This window comes from Notolabrus celidotus, chromosome 15 (assembly GCF_009762535.1).
Source record: "Notolabrus celidotus isolate fNotCel1 chromosome 15, fNotCel1.pri, whole genome shotgun sequence".
NCBI classification, from domain to species: domain Eukaryota; kingdom Metazoa; phylum Chordata; class Actinopteri; order Labriformes; family Labridae; genus Notolabrus; species Notolabrus celidotus.
In genome coordinates, this window is record NC_048286.1 from 12,341,638 (window position 1) to 12,360,543 (window position 18,906).

General features: G+C 40.6%; 2 protein-coding genes across 3 annotated transcripts in view; one reads left to right on the forward strand and one right to left on the reverse strand.

Annotated features, from left to right (window-relative positions):
• The window catches only part of LOC117826235, a 29,236-nt gene that overhangs the window by 5,530 nt on the left and 4,800 nt on the right, over positions 1–18,906 (reverse strand). Inside the window, exons 2-3 of one of the 2 annotated variants that reach the window (XM_034702166.1) lie at positions 13,404–13,545; positions 8,873–8,926 (exon numbers count right to left, since the gene is read on the reverse strand). In XM_034702166.1, the coding sequence (XP_034558057.1) occupies positions 8,873–8,926; positions 13,404–13,545 (196 nt within the window). Of the gene's footprint in view, positions 1–8,872; positions 8,927–13,403; positions 13,546–14,821; positions 15,409–18,906 lie in introns of those variants that run through there. The other variant, XR_004633997.1, reaches the window with a different exon arrangement.
• Positions 1,653–4,963, forward strand: neurod6b (neuronal differentiation 6b). The gene is made up of 2 exons (XM_034702165.1): positions 1,653–1,816; positions 2,061–4,963. Exon 2 carries the CDS (start codon positions 2,066–2,068, stop codon positions 3,068–3,070), a length of 1,005 nt encoding a protein of 334 aa, XP_034558056.1. The 5' UTR covers positions 1,653–1,816; positions 2,061–2,065; the 3' UTR covers positions 3,071–4,963.

The window sequence follows — 18,906 nt, forward strand, 5'->3', positions numbered from 1 at the left end:
ACTTGGTCAAGGCAGATGTCTGTCTAACATAAGTCTGGTTCTGTTTGAGGCTTCTGCCTGTTAAAAGGAAGTTTTCCTTCCCGCTGTAACTTGCTAAATACTGCAAGGTGCAATGCTCATGGTGGATTAAGATGAGATAAGATCGAGTACTGACAGTAAGATGGGACTGGAACTTATCCTGTCTTGATGTTGGGTCTTTGTTCATAATATAACAGAGTACAGTCTAGACCTGCTGTGTTTGTAAAAAGGTTTTGAGATAACATTTGTTGTGATTTGGGGCTATACAGATAAAGATTGATTGATCTATAGATTGATTGATAACTTTTGAGTCTAAAGATCTGTTTGAAATCACTGTTGCAAAATGTATAAGGTGAGAACTGTGGTGAGGATGAGTGCAGGTTTAAACACAGACAAGAGGTAGTGAGAGAAAGATCATCATTTGACACTGCTTGGTTAAGGTTAGAAGAGCTGGAAAAGGACTTTGTCACTTGAAACATATTATTATGTTCACAGACTTGTGCTGCAGCTGGTGCTGTAAATTTTCTGGCAAGGTGTCCTAATACGTAGAAAAATTGTGGTTAGTGTTAAAAGTTGTGTATGTGTATATTGTTTGCAAAGAAGTTTGTAGATCAATAAATGTTCACTGCATTTTCCTGTACGATGAAGTTCAGGAGCGCCAACAGAGATTTTTAGGCCCTGTGAAAAATCCCTGCTTTGGGTCCCATCACTTCACCATCCTGCAAATGTTCTAATCTCATTTAAAGCCCCAGATAATCACGGGCAATAGAACCATCCTCTCCCCATAAGGCCACTGATAATGTTACTTTTGCCTGCTTCCCTTCAGCTCCCTGTTTGTCCAACATACTCATTAATGTGTGCTTCCTACAGTTAACAGGCATCAGTGACAGAGAGCAAACTGCAGTCCATGTTGTTAATCTTTCTATGAAGTTGTGGTCAGAAACATTGAATCATGTTAAAATCATGTTTGTGAAGAATTCTCATCAAAGCTAGGAAAGTCATGATGCATGAAGTTTATAAAGCAGTGTTATTAGTGCCTCTATAGACTATTAAAACTGCTCTAATTGTAAAGGGATAAAATGATGTGATTTTAATTCAATGTGACTAAGTTGCATCACACATGAATTTAAGGAGATGTCTTTGTTCAAGTTTGGTGGTGTGTATAATGTGTGCAAGTGTGTATCCTACTTGATCTGTTGTATTTTTTTTTTCTGTGCAAACACTTGAAATACAAAAAAAACTTGAGAGTTAATTAATTCCAATATAAAACTTGTCTTGTGTGCCTTTCTCACCTGTTGAGGATGCCTGCAGACTCACACATCCATCCTTTTTTTTTTTACCCCGACGAAAAAAACACATGGATTTATCTTTCTTACACGGGGAAACAGGCAGATATTAGTTGTTATCCCTCTCCGGTCTGTGTATCTGACGGTAAACGCGGGCCTCCCGGTGCCCATTACCGGAGCTGCCAGATGATCGGTACGGAATGGAGGTCCCATGGGACGCTGAACACGTGGTCTCGACTGCCACAAGACGTCAGCGGCAGATGGCATGGGTACCCGCTGTTGGCATGAGTGTCATTCCTCAAAGAGAGAGGGAAGGGGAACAGAGTGAGAGAGAGAGAGAGTGAGAGAGAGAGTGAGAGAGGGGGAGAGAAGAGGGAGAGCAGAACGCAGCAGAGAAAAAAGGGAGCGCAGGTTTCAGCTTTTTTTCTTTGATTTGTGGTTTGCAGGAGAAGAGGCTGCAGCGCAGATTCCGCGGAGACATTGGGAACATGCAAGGTGCACGCTGACCAGAGGTATGTACAGGGGTTTAAATTCATTTGTTGACTTTATAGGTTTGGTATTATTGCTGAAAAGAGAGGTTTGTGTTGTGCTTTGGTTAAAAAAAAAACGCAAAGAAATTACAGCAATCTTTGACACCGGCCTTGTTTTCTAATTTGTTCCTCTTGGATCCTTCCACAAGGTAATTAACTGACAACCTTTGGAAAGACGTCAGTCCTGTGCTTCATCATACTTAATGTATTTTACTTTGATTTGCAGGAAATATGTTAACATTGCCATTCGAGGAATCTCATATGATGTGTGAGCCGCGGTTTGGTGCCAATTTTCCCCGTGAAAGCTTACCTGAGAGCCTGGAGCAGGAACGACAGCACAACCCGGAGAGGTCCAACTCAGACATGAGGGAGGCCGAGAACGAGCTGTCCGACCATGAGGAAGACGAGAGGGAGGAGGACCAGGATGAGGACGGGCTCCCTAAAAAGAGAGGCCCGAGGAAAAAGAAACTGGGGAAGGAGCAGATGGACCGGTCCAAATTCCGGCGCAATGAGGCCAACGCCCGGGAGCGCAGCCGGATGCACGGCCTGAACGCCGCGCTGGAGAGCCTGCGTAAAGTTGTGCCGTGCTACTCCAAAACTCAAAAACTGTCCAAGATTGAAACCCTCAGATTGGCCAAGAACTACATCTGGGCCCTGTCAGAGACTCTGAGTGCAGGGAAAAGACCGGACCTCCTCAACTTCGTGCAGACTTTGTGCAAAGGATTATCTCAGCCAACGACCAACCTTGTGGCCGGGTGTTTGCAGCTCAACGCCAGAAATTTCCTCACAGACCACAACGGGGAGGTCATGTTCTCTGGCAGGTCGCCTTATGATGCCATGTACTCGTACCCGGGCTCAGACATGAACACGCCCCCCGGACACAGCGCGAGCAACTTGGACACCGGCGCCAAACCCTTCAGACACTACAACTACAGCGGCGCATACGAGTCTTACTACGAGAATCCGTCCCCGGAGAGCGCGAGCCCCCATTTCGATAGCCAGCTGAGCCCCCCTATGAACTTTAACGGGATTTTCTCCCTCAAGCACGACGATCCGCCAGACTACGGCAAAAGCGGCCACTATGGAATGCGCTACTGCAGTGCGCCAGGGCGCACGGCTCTTGCGCACAACTCCATGTACCGAGTCTCCCAGGAGGCCCGTTTCCCCTACGACCTGCACGTCCGCAGCCAGTCCTTCCAAGCACAAGGGGAAGTTAATGGCTCTTTCCACAATTAATCAATCAGCTGGACTAAGTTCAAGTTTTAGAAGCGATGCAATTTCCCCCCGCAGATGTCGAGAGTGGAACGCAATGGACTCCAGACACGCTGATGCACTGCAAAAAACGCTTGTTTTAATTAGTCATTTTGTGTGAAATGTTTATCGTTATTTCCTTAAAAAATGTAAAAGTCTGCAAGTTTATTTGGTGGCTTCACGTGTTTCCAATTCTTGTATTGACATGGGACAGGAAAAAGACGTTTTTTTTCATCATAAACAAATGAACTCCCTTCAATCTGTCAGCAAATCTTTTGATTAGTTAAAAAAAAAAAGTTCAGTGGGTCACTGTCAAATTAAGTTTCCAGAAATTCACAGTAATGTAGAGAAGGCTTATTTGTTCAAGTAGCATTTTTTTTGCAGAGTGTAAGTGCATTATCTGTTCGATGATGGCTGTGCTGCAGTCAGGTTAGACATCAGTCAGGTAGAGCAGATTAACTACACACATAATTAGATTTTTTAGATTCCTTTGATTGGGTACAGAGCCAGAGAGACAACTTTTGTGGGGAAAATATAACCAGCTAAATAAAACATCTGGGGAATAAAAATCTTAAGTGTTTGTACATGATCAGGGAAGTTTTTCTGAATTATTGGAGTTCACAGATTCAGTGTGTGAGCAATAAAGGTGAATTGAGCTATGCAAGGCAGCCAAATGCAATCTTAGCTTATAAAATAATGATATATGTATATTTAATCTCACAGGGCGTTTCTTATAATCTAATTAAACTGATGACAATTACACTCATTTAATTATTTAAAAACTGTTTGGAGACGTTCACGTGTTAAGGAGACCTGACGATGATGTCATCAGAAATGGTCTTTTAAAATCAGGAAGTTGTGGGGAAATAAACTGTTTGTTTTGGAGTAAATAGTGTGGTAACGAGGTGAATGTAAATTATTATTGTATTTATTGATTTATTTAAGCTTATTTAATAAAAGTCCGTCAATTTGAATGTGGAAAATATATTATAAAAAATATGGTAAAATTCAGCGGTGTTATACTTTTTGTGATTTTGCTAACATTTTACACTTTGTTGTTAAGATTTAACTGCAGCTGAGAGAAGAGGACTGGAAAGGGAATCAGTCTGTGTGAGGTGAACAAAATGTTTAACATGCCTTAAAAAAGAGATGCTGACCATCAATATGCAACGAAGTGACAGTTTTGGATAGTTTGATGTGAACTTTTGACACTTCCTGGTTCCTGCTGTGACGCACTTCACGTCTTTCTGCACAATGTCGGTGACTGTATCTCATAAACTATGTTGCTTTTGTATCTTCGACCCGAATGACCGACTGATTATTGTATGATCATTTTTAATTTCTCTAACATACACACACTATCTCTCTTGTGTAGGCTCCTCTTAACACACACACACACACAGAGACACTCACGCACACACACACACACACACACACACACACACCCACGCACGCACACACACGAACACAGTCCTCAGAACTCGTTATGGATCGAAATCCTCGTGAAGTAATGTGTTAATGTTTTGTGATGTGTTTGTCGCAATAAAATGAAGAGGCTGTGAGAGGCTTTATGTTGGAGAGCAGCTTCTCAGCTTTCTGTGCAAATGATCGACAGCAGGCACGCGGCAGTTATGAAAAAAAACAACTTGTTAGGAAATAAATCAGGAGGAAAAACGCCTCGGGCCGGATTCTGTTTATTTGTTTTGAAGAGGTTACATCCCTTAATAAGCTTGCACGATCTCTCAAGACTTTTATACACAATGCGTGAAAGGCTCTTTGACTATTTAGATAAACATAGGCACACTTTAACCCGTGGAGAATTTCAGACTTTGATTTAATATCAATCTTCTAATCTCACCTCAAGTTGGAATTTTAATGAAAAAACTAAATAAACTGACTGTAAAATCGTTGCGCAAATAAAAGGCACAGTGTTTGAACTCTTTCGGTCAAGGAGGCCTCCTGTCTGTATAATTTGATTGAATTTCGGTCATCACATTGCTGATTAGTGTCACGAGCTGTTGGATGCCATCCAGAAAGCTCAGACATCTGAGCTCCCAGAGCTCCCAGCGCGAGAGACAGGGATTTTTGGAGCTGCAGCATCTCCACTTTGAGAATATCACACTTTCTAAATAGAAAAGAGAGATTTTTCAGTATTTCTATGTTTCTGATTGACTTTTAAAATCAGGATTGAACGAAAGTTAGACTTCCGTGTTTCTTTATTCGTGGTGTTGCCAGCTGGGTATTTGGTTGAAGTCAGAACAGTTTGGCATGATTTCTTATAAGGGAAAAGACGGGGCCAATATTGCTGAAAGCATGTGAAGAATGTTCTTTATTTGTTGTTGTATCACAGTCAAAAATATTGATTCGGGGATCTAGCGAAGACGTGAAATGTGTTATTTCCAATCTAAACCTAAGCACCGGTAAAGTTTTTTTTAAGAGCGCGAGCACACCACGGCAAAACACGTTGTATTCGTCTTTTTTTGGCACCATGGCTAAACACTGCAAGACAGTCAGATTACTTTAATCAAAACCTTTGGCTTAGGTTATTTTAAAAAAACATTTTCCAAATCACAAATGAAAAACCTTATAAATCCAAGTTAATTTAAAACCAACTCAGAAGAAAAATGCAGCTTGAAGTAAAACAAAAGCAAAGATGGTTGGTGCAGCTTGTGCCCAAAATTAAAACAAAGCTTAAAACTTACATCCAGGACTATGATAAATGTGGTTTTCGGGAGAGGAGAGGAAGAAGAGAGGAGAAGAAGGTGATAAATAAGCTGAGTTCAAGAATGGGCCTGCAGGTCTGCAGGGATCTGTAAGAGAAAATAAGAATCCACCTTCACAAAAATAAAAAAACTCTAAGAGCAGTATTTCTGATATACTTTAAGACACTTAAAAGCTAACAGTGATGTCTGTCTGCAATTGCAGAACAACCTGTGTGTTTAAAGAAGAGTGAAATACTTCCTATTTGTCCAATTCTGCAGAAATTAATCTCATGACGATGAACATCTCCACAAATGTGGGATCATTACATTTTTGTTCTTCTAATTTTGGGTACAAACAAATCCCAGGCCCAACATTAATCCTAATTATGTTTGATTATATTTCTTGCTATGGTTTTGCCAATGAAAAGGTGCGCCATATGGGGGGAACAGTTAAAGGTCCTTAGGAGGATTCTAAGGCCCCATGACTGACAGGGGCCCTAAAACACAGAAGATTTGCGGTAGTGAAGTGTTATGACCCAATTTAATATTTTTTATGGGACCTAAAGTCCATGGTGACGCCCCTACCAATGAACATGGAATTAAGTTACAAAATATTTTCAAGTATTGAACTTAAATATCCCTAATCTTGATTTTTTTTTTTTCAGGTGGGGGGATTTTTTGCGTGGAAGGGAGTTGAACCAGTGACCACTGCAGCAGGGACTAATGCCTCTATATGTGGGTAGTGCAGTTAAACTGTTATGCCAACCGGTGCGCAAGTTGAGAGTTTTAAAAAGCAACCACAACAATGAAAAAAAAAAGAAAAGAAAAATCAGGAAACACAAAGTTAGCCGAAGGGGAGCTTTGAATAGGAAGCATGAATGTCACAAACCAGATTGGCACATGAATGTATCATCCGATTTTTGTTTTTCAAATGCATAGAATTTAATGCATTCCTTCAGTTATGTTGAATAAGTTAAAGGTTCAAATTGTAAGCTTTCAAAACTGGAATATCTGGGTTCTCAATAGTTGTGGTAAATTGCAATTTAAACGTATTCTTCTAGGAAGAATAGGACAAATGTTTGAATCTTTAAATAAGAAAAAGCCTTCTTCTCCTGTCTTCATTCCCTCACTCTATCTCCTCTCCCTCTGTATCATCATAAAACTAGAGGAGCGGGTTACTGAAGGTCCCACAGGGGCCCTAAAATCACCTCTTTAGCCCCCCATCCTTCACCAGCAGGCCTTATTTATCTCATTCACTAAAATTCCCACCTTGTCAGTCTTAATGCTTTTCCTATCATGCTGTGTGTCTATATGTGTGCGTATGTGTGCGAATATATGCATGTGTGTGGATGAGAAGTGGGTTTAAATCCCTCTTGGAGCCTCACAGGGAGGCTGACGAGGGTGAGGAGGAGTTGAGTAAGGGAGGCTGGGGGGGGTCGTTTCACGCCCACAGGGTCTATGCAGTTTAGCGCAGGGTCAAACGTGTACACGTACCCCTACATTCATGCAGCTCATTAAACTGTGCGAGAGAGAACGATGAGCGGGAAGGAGAGAGGGGGGAGAGAGAGAGAGAAAGAGGGAGCATATGGCCCGGCTCTGTGTGGGAGGTGAAGGACAGGAATGGGGGGATATATATCGTATAGGGGTGAATTTGCAACCGGAGATGTGGTGTCATAATTAATGCAAAACAAACATTGTGTTCCTATAGGGAGAGCACGCACAATGGTGACAATCACCTCAGAAGTTGAGGAAAGTTTTTCTGCACTTACCTTTAACACAAATTCATTTTTAGATGTATCTTATCTTGTAATATATTATGCTAATTTATTGAAATCAGGCGCATTTTTTTCCTGCAATGTCTGAAACTCTGAGCACCAGTCAAGAAAAATGAAAATAATGTTCCCCGCCACGTCGGCAAGCATCCTCAAATTTTGTGCCATTCCCAAGCCCCAGATGGTGTGGGATGGGAAACGTTCCCCCATTAAATTCCTAATAATCATTTCTCCTGCGGAATCGGGGGTGGTGGCAGTGGGGACGGAGGAGGGTGGGGGTGCGAGAGTGTGTGTGTGTGAGGACTGGGTTGGTGGGTGAGGGGAGTAGAGGGATTTGGTGTTTTAATTAGACAGATTTAAGGAGCTGAACCCCCCTCTCTCAAAGTGTGCGTGTGGGGAGAGATTCATTTGTGCTTATATTTCTGTGAGTGTGGGTGCACGTGTGAAAAAATTACACATATGAGTAGAGCCGTGCATGTGTGTGCGTGTGTGGATGTTTGTGTGTGTGTGTAGCAGGTCACGGCAGGGCTGATGCTGCAGCAGAGGAGGCCTGACACTCAACTACTATGGGCCAGGATCTCATTAACGTGTCAGATTGGTGGATCAGTCTCTCTGGCAGCCGGCCCGGCCTCTCACAGGAAGTACTTTCTCTCTATCTGTGAACTTGGCACTGAAAGGTTAGACAGGGTGGGAGGGAGGCAAGATGAGGGGAATACATTGGCCTGGAGGAGGAGGAGAAGAGAGACATAGGCATTAATTATATTATTTGGTCAGATTGGATAAATATTGGGTGAGGGACTGCAGTTTAAGAGCTGCTTTTATCCACAGAGTGTAAATGAATGAGCTTTGAAGAGTAGTGCTAATGGAGAGAGACAGCCTGACTTCTGCAGTTGTACTATTTTGGAGGTGGAGATATGCTAAGTATGTGACAGGAGCATCTGTCACTACATCACCTTTGTGCTTTGTGCTCTTTGTCTGACTATGTATTCAAATGTGTGTGGGAGAGAAAAGTGTGTGTGGCTACAATATGAGGGAGTATAGGGTGAGTTTAGTAGCAGGTGGGAAGCATACAGGGGTGTGATCCTCTGACACCCCAGCAACACCCTATTTCAGGGCACATTGAGAGACACGTGTGGTAGTGGGTGAAGTGGTTTCTATTCCCACGACTGTGAATATGAGCATGTGGAAAGCATGACTACACAGGGGTGTGATATCAAAGAGAGCGAATGTCAAAATTTGAGTTGTTTTTTTTTACAAAGCATGCACAATTTCTGCGAGGCCAGAGCCATTTATAAGGATGCTAAGAATCTTACCATAGTTTGAGGTTGATGTCAGTTTATCTATACTGAGATCCAAAGAGTCATTTTCTAGAAGGTAAAAATGGAGATTGATCTGATTACCAAGGCATACAAATAACCTTCATGTATATACACATAAATTTAAAAAAGAAGGGATGTCAGATAAATAGATATTCAAAACTCAAAAGCTGACAAAAAGCACACACCTGCCTGTGTGTCTTTTAACTGAGAAGAAATAGTTGCAGAAATTGAAAGACTTAGCTACTACAAAAATCAATTCTTACATAAAGTGAGGGTTCAATGTGAGGTGGTTGGGTCACTCTATTAATAAGAAACAGTAGGATGGAGATGGATAACTTTCTTAACATTCAGTAAGTACAACATAAACACTTCCTTGTCTCTCAATCACATGTCAGAGAACTAACCAATCAGAGGCTAGGATGACCAAGCTCCAGGTAAACGTACTGAAAACCACAGATGTACATTCAGCATATTTGGTCCAACTAAAAATACTGTAGGAATTATTATAAAACCATAAATATACATATAATAACTTAAGTAAACATTTATGTTATTAGTTCACTTTATAAATAATGTAAACATATTTTAACCTTAACTGAAATACATGATATAACTCAAATGTTAAAGCCTCCAACAAAATACATTCAGGTTTCTTTCACAACTTAATAGGATAAAGGGTTAATAATGTACATTGATGGTCAGATTTTTGTCTATGCCAGAGATGTTCTCTTGGAATATGGAAATCAGTTTTTATTACTCTAAATTTAAAAGTAAGCCATTTTCACAGTAACGTGATTAAGTGTTTCAGGCCTGATGGATGATTGGATGCTAACATACAGTATATCTCTACAACAACCAGACAATTCTTTAAAAACTCAGCTAGTGATATCGCAGTTAAGTGAACAATAATTAGATTAATTGTTCAGCTGATGTAAGATAGACAGCTATTTTATAGGTTGATTATGTTGAGGGGTTCATTAAGTAAACTTTCAGGGACAGCTGTAGCGAGCATGTTGGCTATACAGACAAACCCAAAGTCTCAATTTGTATTTACACTTGTGCCTGATATTTTGAGTGTATTTTGAAGTGTAAAAGTTAAGGCAAGAATCATTGTAATGTGATAACTAAGCAGCAACCTCCGGTCTCAAACTATGAAGCCCATGCGGAAGTGTTATAAACTGCAATTCATCGAGAATCCGCTTGAGGCTGGCTGCAGAAACACCGGAAACCATATACACACCAATTCAAAAAACACGCTCTTTGCAGAATTAATAAATATGTTTACAGCCTGGTTCAAAAAACGGCTTGCCCTACAAAGCTAATCTCTCTATCGGCACACACTGTACGGGGGGTGATTCTTTTTTTCTAACGCGACGGTTCAGAAGATATTAAGATTACGAGTTTTTGTCCAAATAAGGACATGACTGACTTGACTCCCGGGCGGGAACACATAGCTGTTGGCTAGGAGGCTATGTGTTCCCGCCCCTTTACGTCACACAATGCCTAGTTGAGTTCTGCATTTCCAATATGGCTGCCGCCGTTAATTGGCTTCAAAGCAGCGCTCAGGAACAGATGGGTGACGTCACGGATACTACGTCCATTATTTATACAGTCTATGGTGATAACCTGAATGGTGTGATCACTGAACACTGAAACCCTCTCACCATCAGTGGTCAGCATCTTGGCTAAGCTGAAAAAGAGAAGGGCATGCTGGGACATACTTGTTAAAAGCTTAAAGTTACTTTAGGTTATTTTTTATTCATTTCAATAAATTGCTCATTCATTTTTATGTGTTATTCATATTCCGGTGTCGATGACAGTGCCCGGAAGTAGTATAAATATATGTTGGCGTCTCTTTCGCAAGTTGATACACAGCATATTGTGTAGTCGCAGTCAACTTCGGATCGTAGCGTGATGTTTGGCACAGGTCATATGAGGAAGTTTGCACCCTTGGTGGAGGAAGGTACGTGTGTTTGTTTACACATTAAAAGAAAGTTTGTAAGCTGTTCATTTAAATGTTTGTCGATGCAGTGGTGCGATTTCTTGTAAAGGGATGATGCAATCTTAAAGGTACACATGGGTGTGTTTGTGAAATGGAAAGAAAATGACCTATAAATATGAAATATTTGTTGGTGTGTATGAATTCTTTGTATTGATGTGAATCAAGTTTAATGCTTATTTTGTGGCTTGTTTGCCTTTTATTTTCATGGTGCTTAATGACAATAAAGAGGTTGCACCAGCCAGAACTCAACACTGTGATTACTGATTCCAGGGGCTGCTACAGGAACTGTTTTAAAGTAAGGAAATAAGCCAGCAGATATTTTGGTTTGGATAATCACAGTTTTGCCCGGTTATTAATGCTATTCAGACAAAGAGGAAGAGTTAGCACTGATACAATTGTCATATCCATCTACTTCATGATGGCCATTCTTTACAACATTCACGTGTTTAACTTCCCACCTACACAGTGAGTTGGTTACTCAGTGTACACTGCCTGAGCTGAGGGACTGTTAAAGAGAGATATATATATATATATATATATTTTTTTTTTTAAGTTATATTTTTGGCCCTTTTGCCTTTATTTAATAGGACAGCTGAAGAGAGACAGGAAATGTGGGGAGTAGAGAGCGGGGGAATACATGCAGGAAATGGTGGACAGGCCGGGAATCGAACCAGCAACCCCTGCGATGAGGGCTGTAGCCTCTGTATGTGGGGTGCTTAGACCACTAGGTCACCAGCGCCCCAAAGAGAATTTTCTTAGCTAGTTGTAACAGAAGAGTTGACAAATTCAAGTCCACAAGTTGTGATGAAATACTGGATGTGAAAAGCATTATCTTCATTGTTATGAGACACTGTCATTTTTATTGCTGAACATTTTATTAAACTTTTGAAAGATAAGGAAACAACTAGTTTTTTAAAGTCCTTGCCACTTCTATGGCTAGGTAGCCTTGTATCCTGCTAGCTATCTGGGCAAATATACTCTAACATAATTTATTCAGGTTTTGGGAACAACTTTCTCATGACAAACTTGAAAAGCTGTACATTAAAGCTGCTTTCACATATGAATGTTCAAATAGTTAATTGATAAGTTGATGCTAGCTGGATGGAGAAACTGTGCTTGATAGCAGCAGTTGAAAAACTTGATTTACCCGTCACCTCTGTAACCCCTTACGTTGTTTTATGTGTTATGTGTACTTAACCCACTAAGCACTATGTTGGCATAGCAGCTTAGTTAATAAATTGTTGAATCACATACAGAGGAGGTTATAGTCCTCAAAACGGGTCTACAGGTCTGATGACTGTCTCCTGCGGGCTTCTCCTTGCTGATGTTCATTCCCCAATCTAAAGAAATTATGAGCGCTGTCTTCCAGACTTACACTTCATGAATTTGACTAACTTTACTAAATAATTAAACAGATCAAGAGAGTGCTACAGAAAACAACACATCGAAGCTAAGATGTTGAATAACACTGCTTTAATACATTACGTTTGTTCATAAGAGGTCTTTAAGATAAACCCCTCTGGGGTCTAACTGACCTCAATTTAGTGCGAGTAAATCACTAGATATTCTTTTATCCAATATGCAGGGCAAGTTTCTGGATAAGGAATAAGGGATAAGGATGATATCATTAATTCAATACTTACATATTGTGATTAAATGAACTAAGAAGAAAAGATAAATATTTCATGGGGTTCTAAGAAATTATAATTGTTATAATACAGACCTCTAGATAGATAGATAGATCTATAGATAGATAGAAAGATATCAGTTTCTCTCTGTGGTTCCACTGACATTAATGTTACACCACCATCTCCGACATTCCCATTTGGAAATGAGAAATCACCAACATTAAACATGTAAGAACAAGTAGGAACTTTCTCGGCTCATCTAGACTAATTATATAGCGCTTTGTGAGGAGTCATTAGGTACATAATTAACTATCTATTAAGATGAAGAAAAGAATCCATTCATAATATCTATACTAAAGTGACTTACTGCTCTTTCTTACTCATAACGTATTGTTTCATAATCACTCCTCTTTTAGATTAATAAGAACCTTGATTGACCATCGTGTAAATCATTTCAGATAAGGCAGAGCCACCTTTTTACTGTACAACAAGAGGAATAGAAGAAGTAAGAAATCATTTGAAGGAGTTGAAACATTTGGTATTCGTGCCTCAGCTGGCCAAAAACGTTGCCAAACAACAATGTTCATCAGCAAAATCTCGCTATTTTTTCCACGTTGTGGGACATACATATGTAAGACAAATGTGACAAATGTCCCAACCTGGCAGGAGAGTCATCTCATGGATGTATGATCTTTGCATGAGGAAGATCTTTGGGTTTCTTTTTAGTATTCTAGACCATCCTGCGCCATCACCAATCTGTCCCATACTGCCTTTCAAGCATTTCCTGTGGGACTCATGCTGTGTTCGCAAGGCCTCTCTCTCTCTCCCTCACTCACACACACACACACAAACACACACACACTAACATGTTATACACACACACAAACACACATACTGTGGTGACTGCAGAGGAAAGTGAGCTGTCTGTGGAGGGTTGGATTCTTGGTGTCGGTCCAAAAATGTGTCACTCGGGACACGCATGGCCTGCTGGAGGCAGGAATTCTGTCGCTAATGGGCCCCGCAGCCGTCGGCACCACCTGGGGATATGGGAGACGGGATGGATGGATGGGGGAGGATTGGGGAGGGAGGGAGGGAGGGAAGGAGGGAGCGTGTGCAGCTCAATGCATTGGTAATAAACAGGATGTGGTGTGTATGTGTGATATGGAAATCTATCTATCTATCTATCTATCTATCTATCTTTCTATCACATCATTTTATCCATGAAATTAAACACTTAATTGTTCACTGAGCTGTAAAAGCAGCCTGGATGGTTTTTTTTAAAACCTGCAGCAATAAAAAGGAGAGTTTCCAAATTCTATTAGACATAAACCAAGTTGTTTGTCTTCAATATGTTCTTTGAACTTGTGGAATTAATGTATTTAGAAGGAAAAGTCAACATTTTTCCCCGCCATGAAAGACAGCTTATAAAAATGTGAAGGCATAAACAGGCAGGGCAGGTGTTGACGATGCAAATGAACGGATGACAGATGGTGAGCCTCGCGATTGCTCACTGTGCAGATAATGGATGGAGGTAATCAAATTCCTCTGAGGCTTTGGGACTTTCTTCAGAACTTTCTCATCAATTGCACCATCAAACAGTACCGTCGTCAAATACGTACCCCCTCTACCTCAAAAGAAGAGATACAAAGAAGTTACAAGATTTTAATTTTTGATAGACTTGGCCAAGTTTTGCTGCAAATTCAAAAAAAAACAAAACCTTTTCTTTTAATTTTTGTGGAACTGACAGACGATTTACCTTGAAGGCACAATTCTCATCCCTTCCTTGGTAAATCCAGGTGTCGTTTTATCTCTGTGGATGCCGCTAAAAGAGGGCTGTGTGTGGGTGTGGGTGTATCAGACTTAGCCGGAGATCAGACGACAAGTTATAACAATAATGCACTGCAGCTATTATAGAAAGCAACAACATCAACAGGATAACAAAGCAAGTCTGCAGGCGCGAGTCAGCTGTTTGCATCCATACAAACCATCTTTTTATGTTCTATGATTGAAGCTCGCATTGGTTTATTCACTGGAGCTATAAGAGTTGATATCACTTCAAATAGGAGAATCATGAAAACATGCATTTGATGTGTATTTTTTATATTTCTCACTGCAGGGAAACAAGCTGTAGTTGTGCAAATTTCCCCAGCAGAGCAGTGACAGCTATTTGATTTTCATAGGGCCCGGTTTGAAGGTCAGTTTAATGGTCCATTTGTGTTTTGTATTCGTCTTGCTTCAGTGGAAGCTTCAAAACAAAGAGGGTCAGACAACACGATAAATGAGATTTTTTTTTTATGAGCAAAACATGTCATTAAAAATGCAATAAGTCTTTCAATAAGGGTGGAATCTTTCGTCGCACAAGTTCTTCTCGAAAAGAATCTTTCAGAGCGTTTCTGGGGAAAACTGTTTTGCAAACTTGGCTTGGCTGTTATCACAATGGAAGACAAACACTGTTTTGTCAGACAAGACTTGAAAATGCCAATTCTGTATCTGAAAAGCATTTTTCCTGTCACAACACTCAAGATCGGCATATTACTGCAACAATTCTCCTTCACACTTCCAGCTATGATAACAGCTTCAAGTGTCAAACATATGTCTGCAGAAAAAAGCGTAGGAGCAAGTATCACAGAGGCAAAGGGAAGAAGGATGCTAAATATCACAAGTTTTTTTTTATGTCAGGTGATGCTGTTTTTACTTTTTTTTTTCTTTGAATCAGTGTGATAATTGCTCCAGGAAAATATCAGGACAGAGCACCATATTGGTTACAGTAAAGGTGCAAAAGCATTGGCTTTGCATTCCTTTTTATGTCCCAATGGTAATGTTACTGGAGCTGCAGTTTTCTGACAAGCTGGGAAGGAACCTGCTGAGAAGTGTCTTTTTTTAAGAGTGTTCAGTGGCACCTAAAGTGGAGGGGGGAAAAAAATTCATGATGAGAATGAGAAACATATTGTTGGAGAAACATTGTGCAGAAAATAAGTTTTCCTGTTGTTTCCAGATCAAGGGCACACACAGCCAAGTGAGTGTAATTAACTTTTCCGATCTCGTTTGGATAATCTCTTCCCTCAGTTACCTTAGCTTGTGTGAAATTCCCAATTAACTATATCCCAGCAAAATCACAAAACGACGCCATGTGAAATTTCTTAATGAATTCCTTTGTCTCTGACTGGCACAGATGAGGCACGATGGAGGCACATGTACGGCGAGCGTATTAGTTAGGCGAGCCCATGTGATGGTGCCCGTTCATGGCTGACGGAGCGTTGGTATCCTCGGGCATGGCTGCCAAGCTGCCAGTCTGTGCCGTCACACCTTGCTGGCTTTAAAGATTGCCCTGCAGAGATGGGGAGGGGGGGGTTCGGCGGGCCTCACGTTTTTAACAACGCGCAGTCTGGCAACCCAGGAGGGTTTACGACTCAGGATCGGTGCCAAGAACTGCCCACCAGAGAGAAGGAGGGTGAAGGGGGAGGAGGATGCAAGGAGATATGGGTGTGGGGCACACACATACACACACACACACACACACACACACACACACACACACACACACACACACACACACACACACACACACACACACACACACACACACACACACACACACACACACACACACACACACAAAGTCAGACCTCCATCAGTCACATACACGTAAGGTATGTGTGTATGAATATGTGCATATATGAATGAACCTCTTAAACAGTGTGTGTGTAAGCAGGAGCAGCTGGGTCCAATATCGGGGTGTATATCCCACAAAACATTATGTCAAATCAATTCATCAGGCTTTCTCTATGACATGCTAAGGAAAAGAGAAAAGTATGTGCACATGCAATGTACCCCTAGCATCATGCACATACACACACCCACACACACACTGTGCCTTTTCTCAGTAATCCACACAAATGGCAGTGGATGGCAGAATGTAAATGAGCTGGTTATTACACAGCAACGTTCATCAAGCTGAGCTGGAAAGACTTCAATGGCCCTGATGAATATGCATGCAAATTTGTTAATTAAGTTAATTATTCTGCTGAAAATTCATTTGTCTTCCCAAGGACATTTCTGCGATGATTTTAACATGTTTCCACCATTAGTCATGCACGATGCTATTGAAAATCACTTCTGTTCACCTTTCGGAAAGTTGCGGCCAAAGAGGGGGATAGAACACCTACAAATGAGGAGGAGGAGGGACGAAGCAGGTAGAGGACAACATACGAGGGGCGTGGAGTGTGGTCGGAGGTAGACGGCAGCTGGTGCAGCCTGAGGATAAGGAAGGGTAAGCCAAAAAGCGTGGTCTGTAGGATATTAGCTCAGTGGGAAGAGCATTGACGAGTCAGCGCCAGGGCTTGTGGTCCAGTTCTCTTTGGGAACATCCAAAAATGTTTCATTCACACTACAAAGCACTTTGGACTATAATATGCACTTCATATGATTTGATATTATCCTAGTTATGTGAAATACATCATCTGATGAGAAGGTCATCCTGTTTTTGTGCTTTATTATGGCCTTATCTATCTATCCTTTAACACTTCAATTCAAATGCTTATTCAATGTTTTCTCCTGGCATGTAATGTTTAGTTACATTACGATGTATAGTTGTCGTGATACCAGAATTTTCAACTTCAATACGATACCAGTAAAATCAAAAGATATCAAATCTGTTTCAATACCACAGCATCAAAAATTAACTCCTGGGAACTCAAAATGGTTTGATTTGTTATTTTAGATTTCCAACCTGCACAATGTGCTGATACAGTGTCTTTCTTGGAAGCTAAAAGGACCTAAAAACTGAAGTATTTGCCGACCCGTAAATGAGAACAGTTTGAAGTGGCTGTGACAGAGGGCAGAGCAGAGACACACAGCAGGCAGGAAATGGACTGATTTAATTTGCAAGCAAAGCACGATCCAGTACCATCCTGCACAGATGTGCAGAGGTGTGGACATGTTTGTAAGTTCTTGAGAGTGTAACCGCTGTGAAACACAAACAAAATAACTTAAATTTTCACTTTGTACGTTGTTTACTTAAAGCTGGGGTTGGTACTCAGATTTAGATACACTGTTTGTTATACTGGTTAAAATGATCTTTATGTCCCGATGTCAATCAATACATAATGTGTTCTTAAAAAAGAGTGGAAAAAAGCTGCTATCTACAGCCAGAGTAAACCTGGAAAACACCAACCAATCCCTGCCATCAGGAGCCAAATTATGAAACCAATCAAATCCCGTCCTGCTGTTCTGCCCGCCTCCTGCGCGTACATTTCATGTTTGTTTGTGTTTTAAACTTTCACTATGATAATGTTTTGGTGTTTTCTTACCGCTGAGTGAGACACGAGTTGACGTCGTGCAAAACACAAGCGATGTGCTGAGGAACGGTTTTCAATCAGTCACAATGGTTGCGAATCAGCAGTGTTCGTGCATGTGAGCGGGGTCGTTTTGGAGGAGCTTCGAGGGGAGGGGGGGAGGGGTTAGACGGAGTCCTGAGGAAATGCTACATTAAAATTCATGCTAGTTCTCCGTGACTTACCAACCCAAGCTTTAACCAGCACTCAACATAAACTTCTCTCCATGTCCATCAACCACTGCTACTCTCCTTCTTTCTTGCAGCAGCTTCAGGTTTAAATATGAGCCTGGATCTTTTTCTTTTCATAAGTTTCAGTGCTTTCTGATCTCTTCAACATAAAAAACATTTTGACAATCTTATAATGGTGGAATGGGGTATATCTAACTCAAGCTTAAATTTGATCAGGTTTTTAGTTATCCAGTTTTTCTAATCAACATGATTTTAAAAAATAGTTTTAGATGATTAAAGGTACTGAGGAGTTTTGAACTGGTTATGAAAAAGACTGAAATTACTACTAATGCCTTTTTATGACCCATCATTTATACAGCCTGAAGACTGGTTATTTCTATATATTTGATTCTAAAACATTAGTTTTAAAGCCTGCAAACACTTCTGCCGGTTTGTATCAGACAGGGCCATTACCAGCATATTTTAAAAAATTAATTTAAAAAAAGCTTTTTACATTTTCCAGTGCAAACGTCCACAGCTAGTGACAAAACGCTACTAAGCATACTGTACAGAGCAAAATCAGAAGAGAGATAAGTGACGTCTCTTTGTCCACAGGGTGCGCCAGAATCAAAACAATACAGGAGCAATCATCAAAACAGTGATTTTCATGAGTTGTGTTACATGTATGATTCAGTTATAAGGATAAGTTGATGTTAAATTGATGTCATCAGCATGCTTTATATTATGCTTTATATTCCAGCAATTTTTCACAGCAGACTGTTAGATCTGTCCAAACGTGCCATTAACATATTCTAACACTGACAAAAGTATTTATCTTTAAAACTTATTTATCATTAGATTTGTGTAATATCAAAATCTAAATCAGACTTTATAT

Bases quoted from the DNA above. Each gene is read 5' to 3' on its own strand.
- neurod6b (XM_034702165.1), top strand. From the start codon at position 2,066: ATGTTAACATTGCCATTCGAGGAATCTCATATGATGTGTGAGCCGCGG.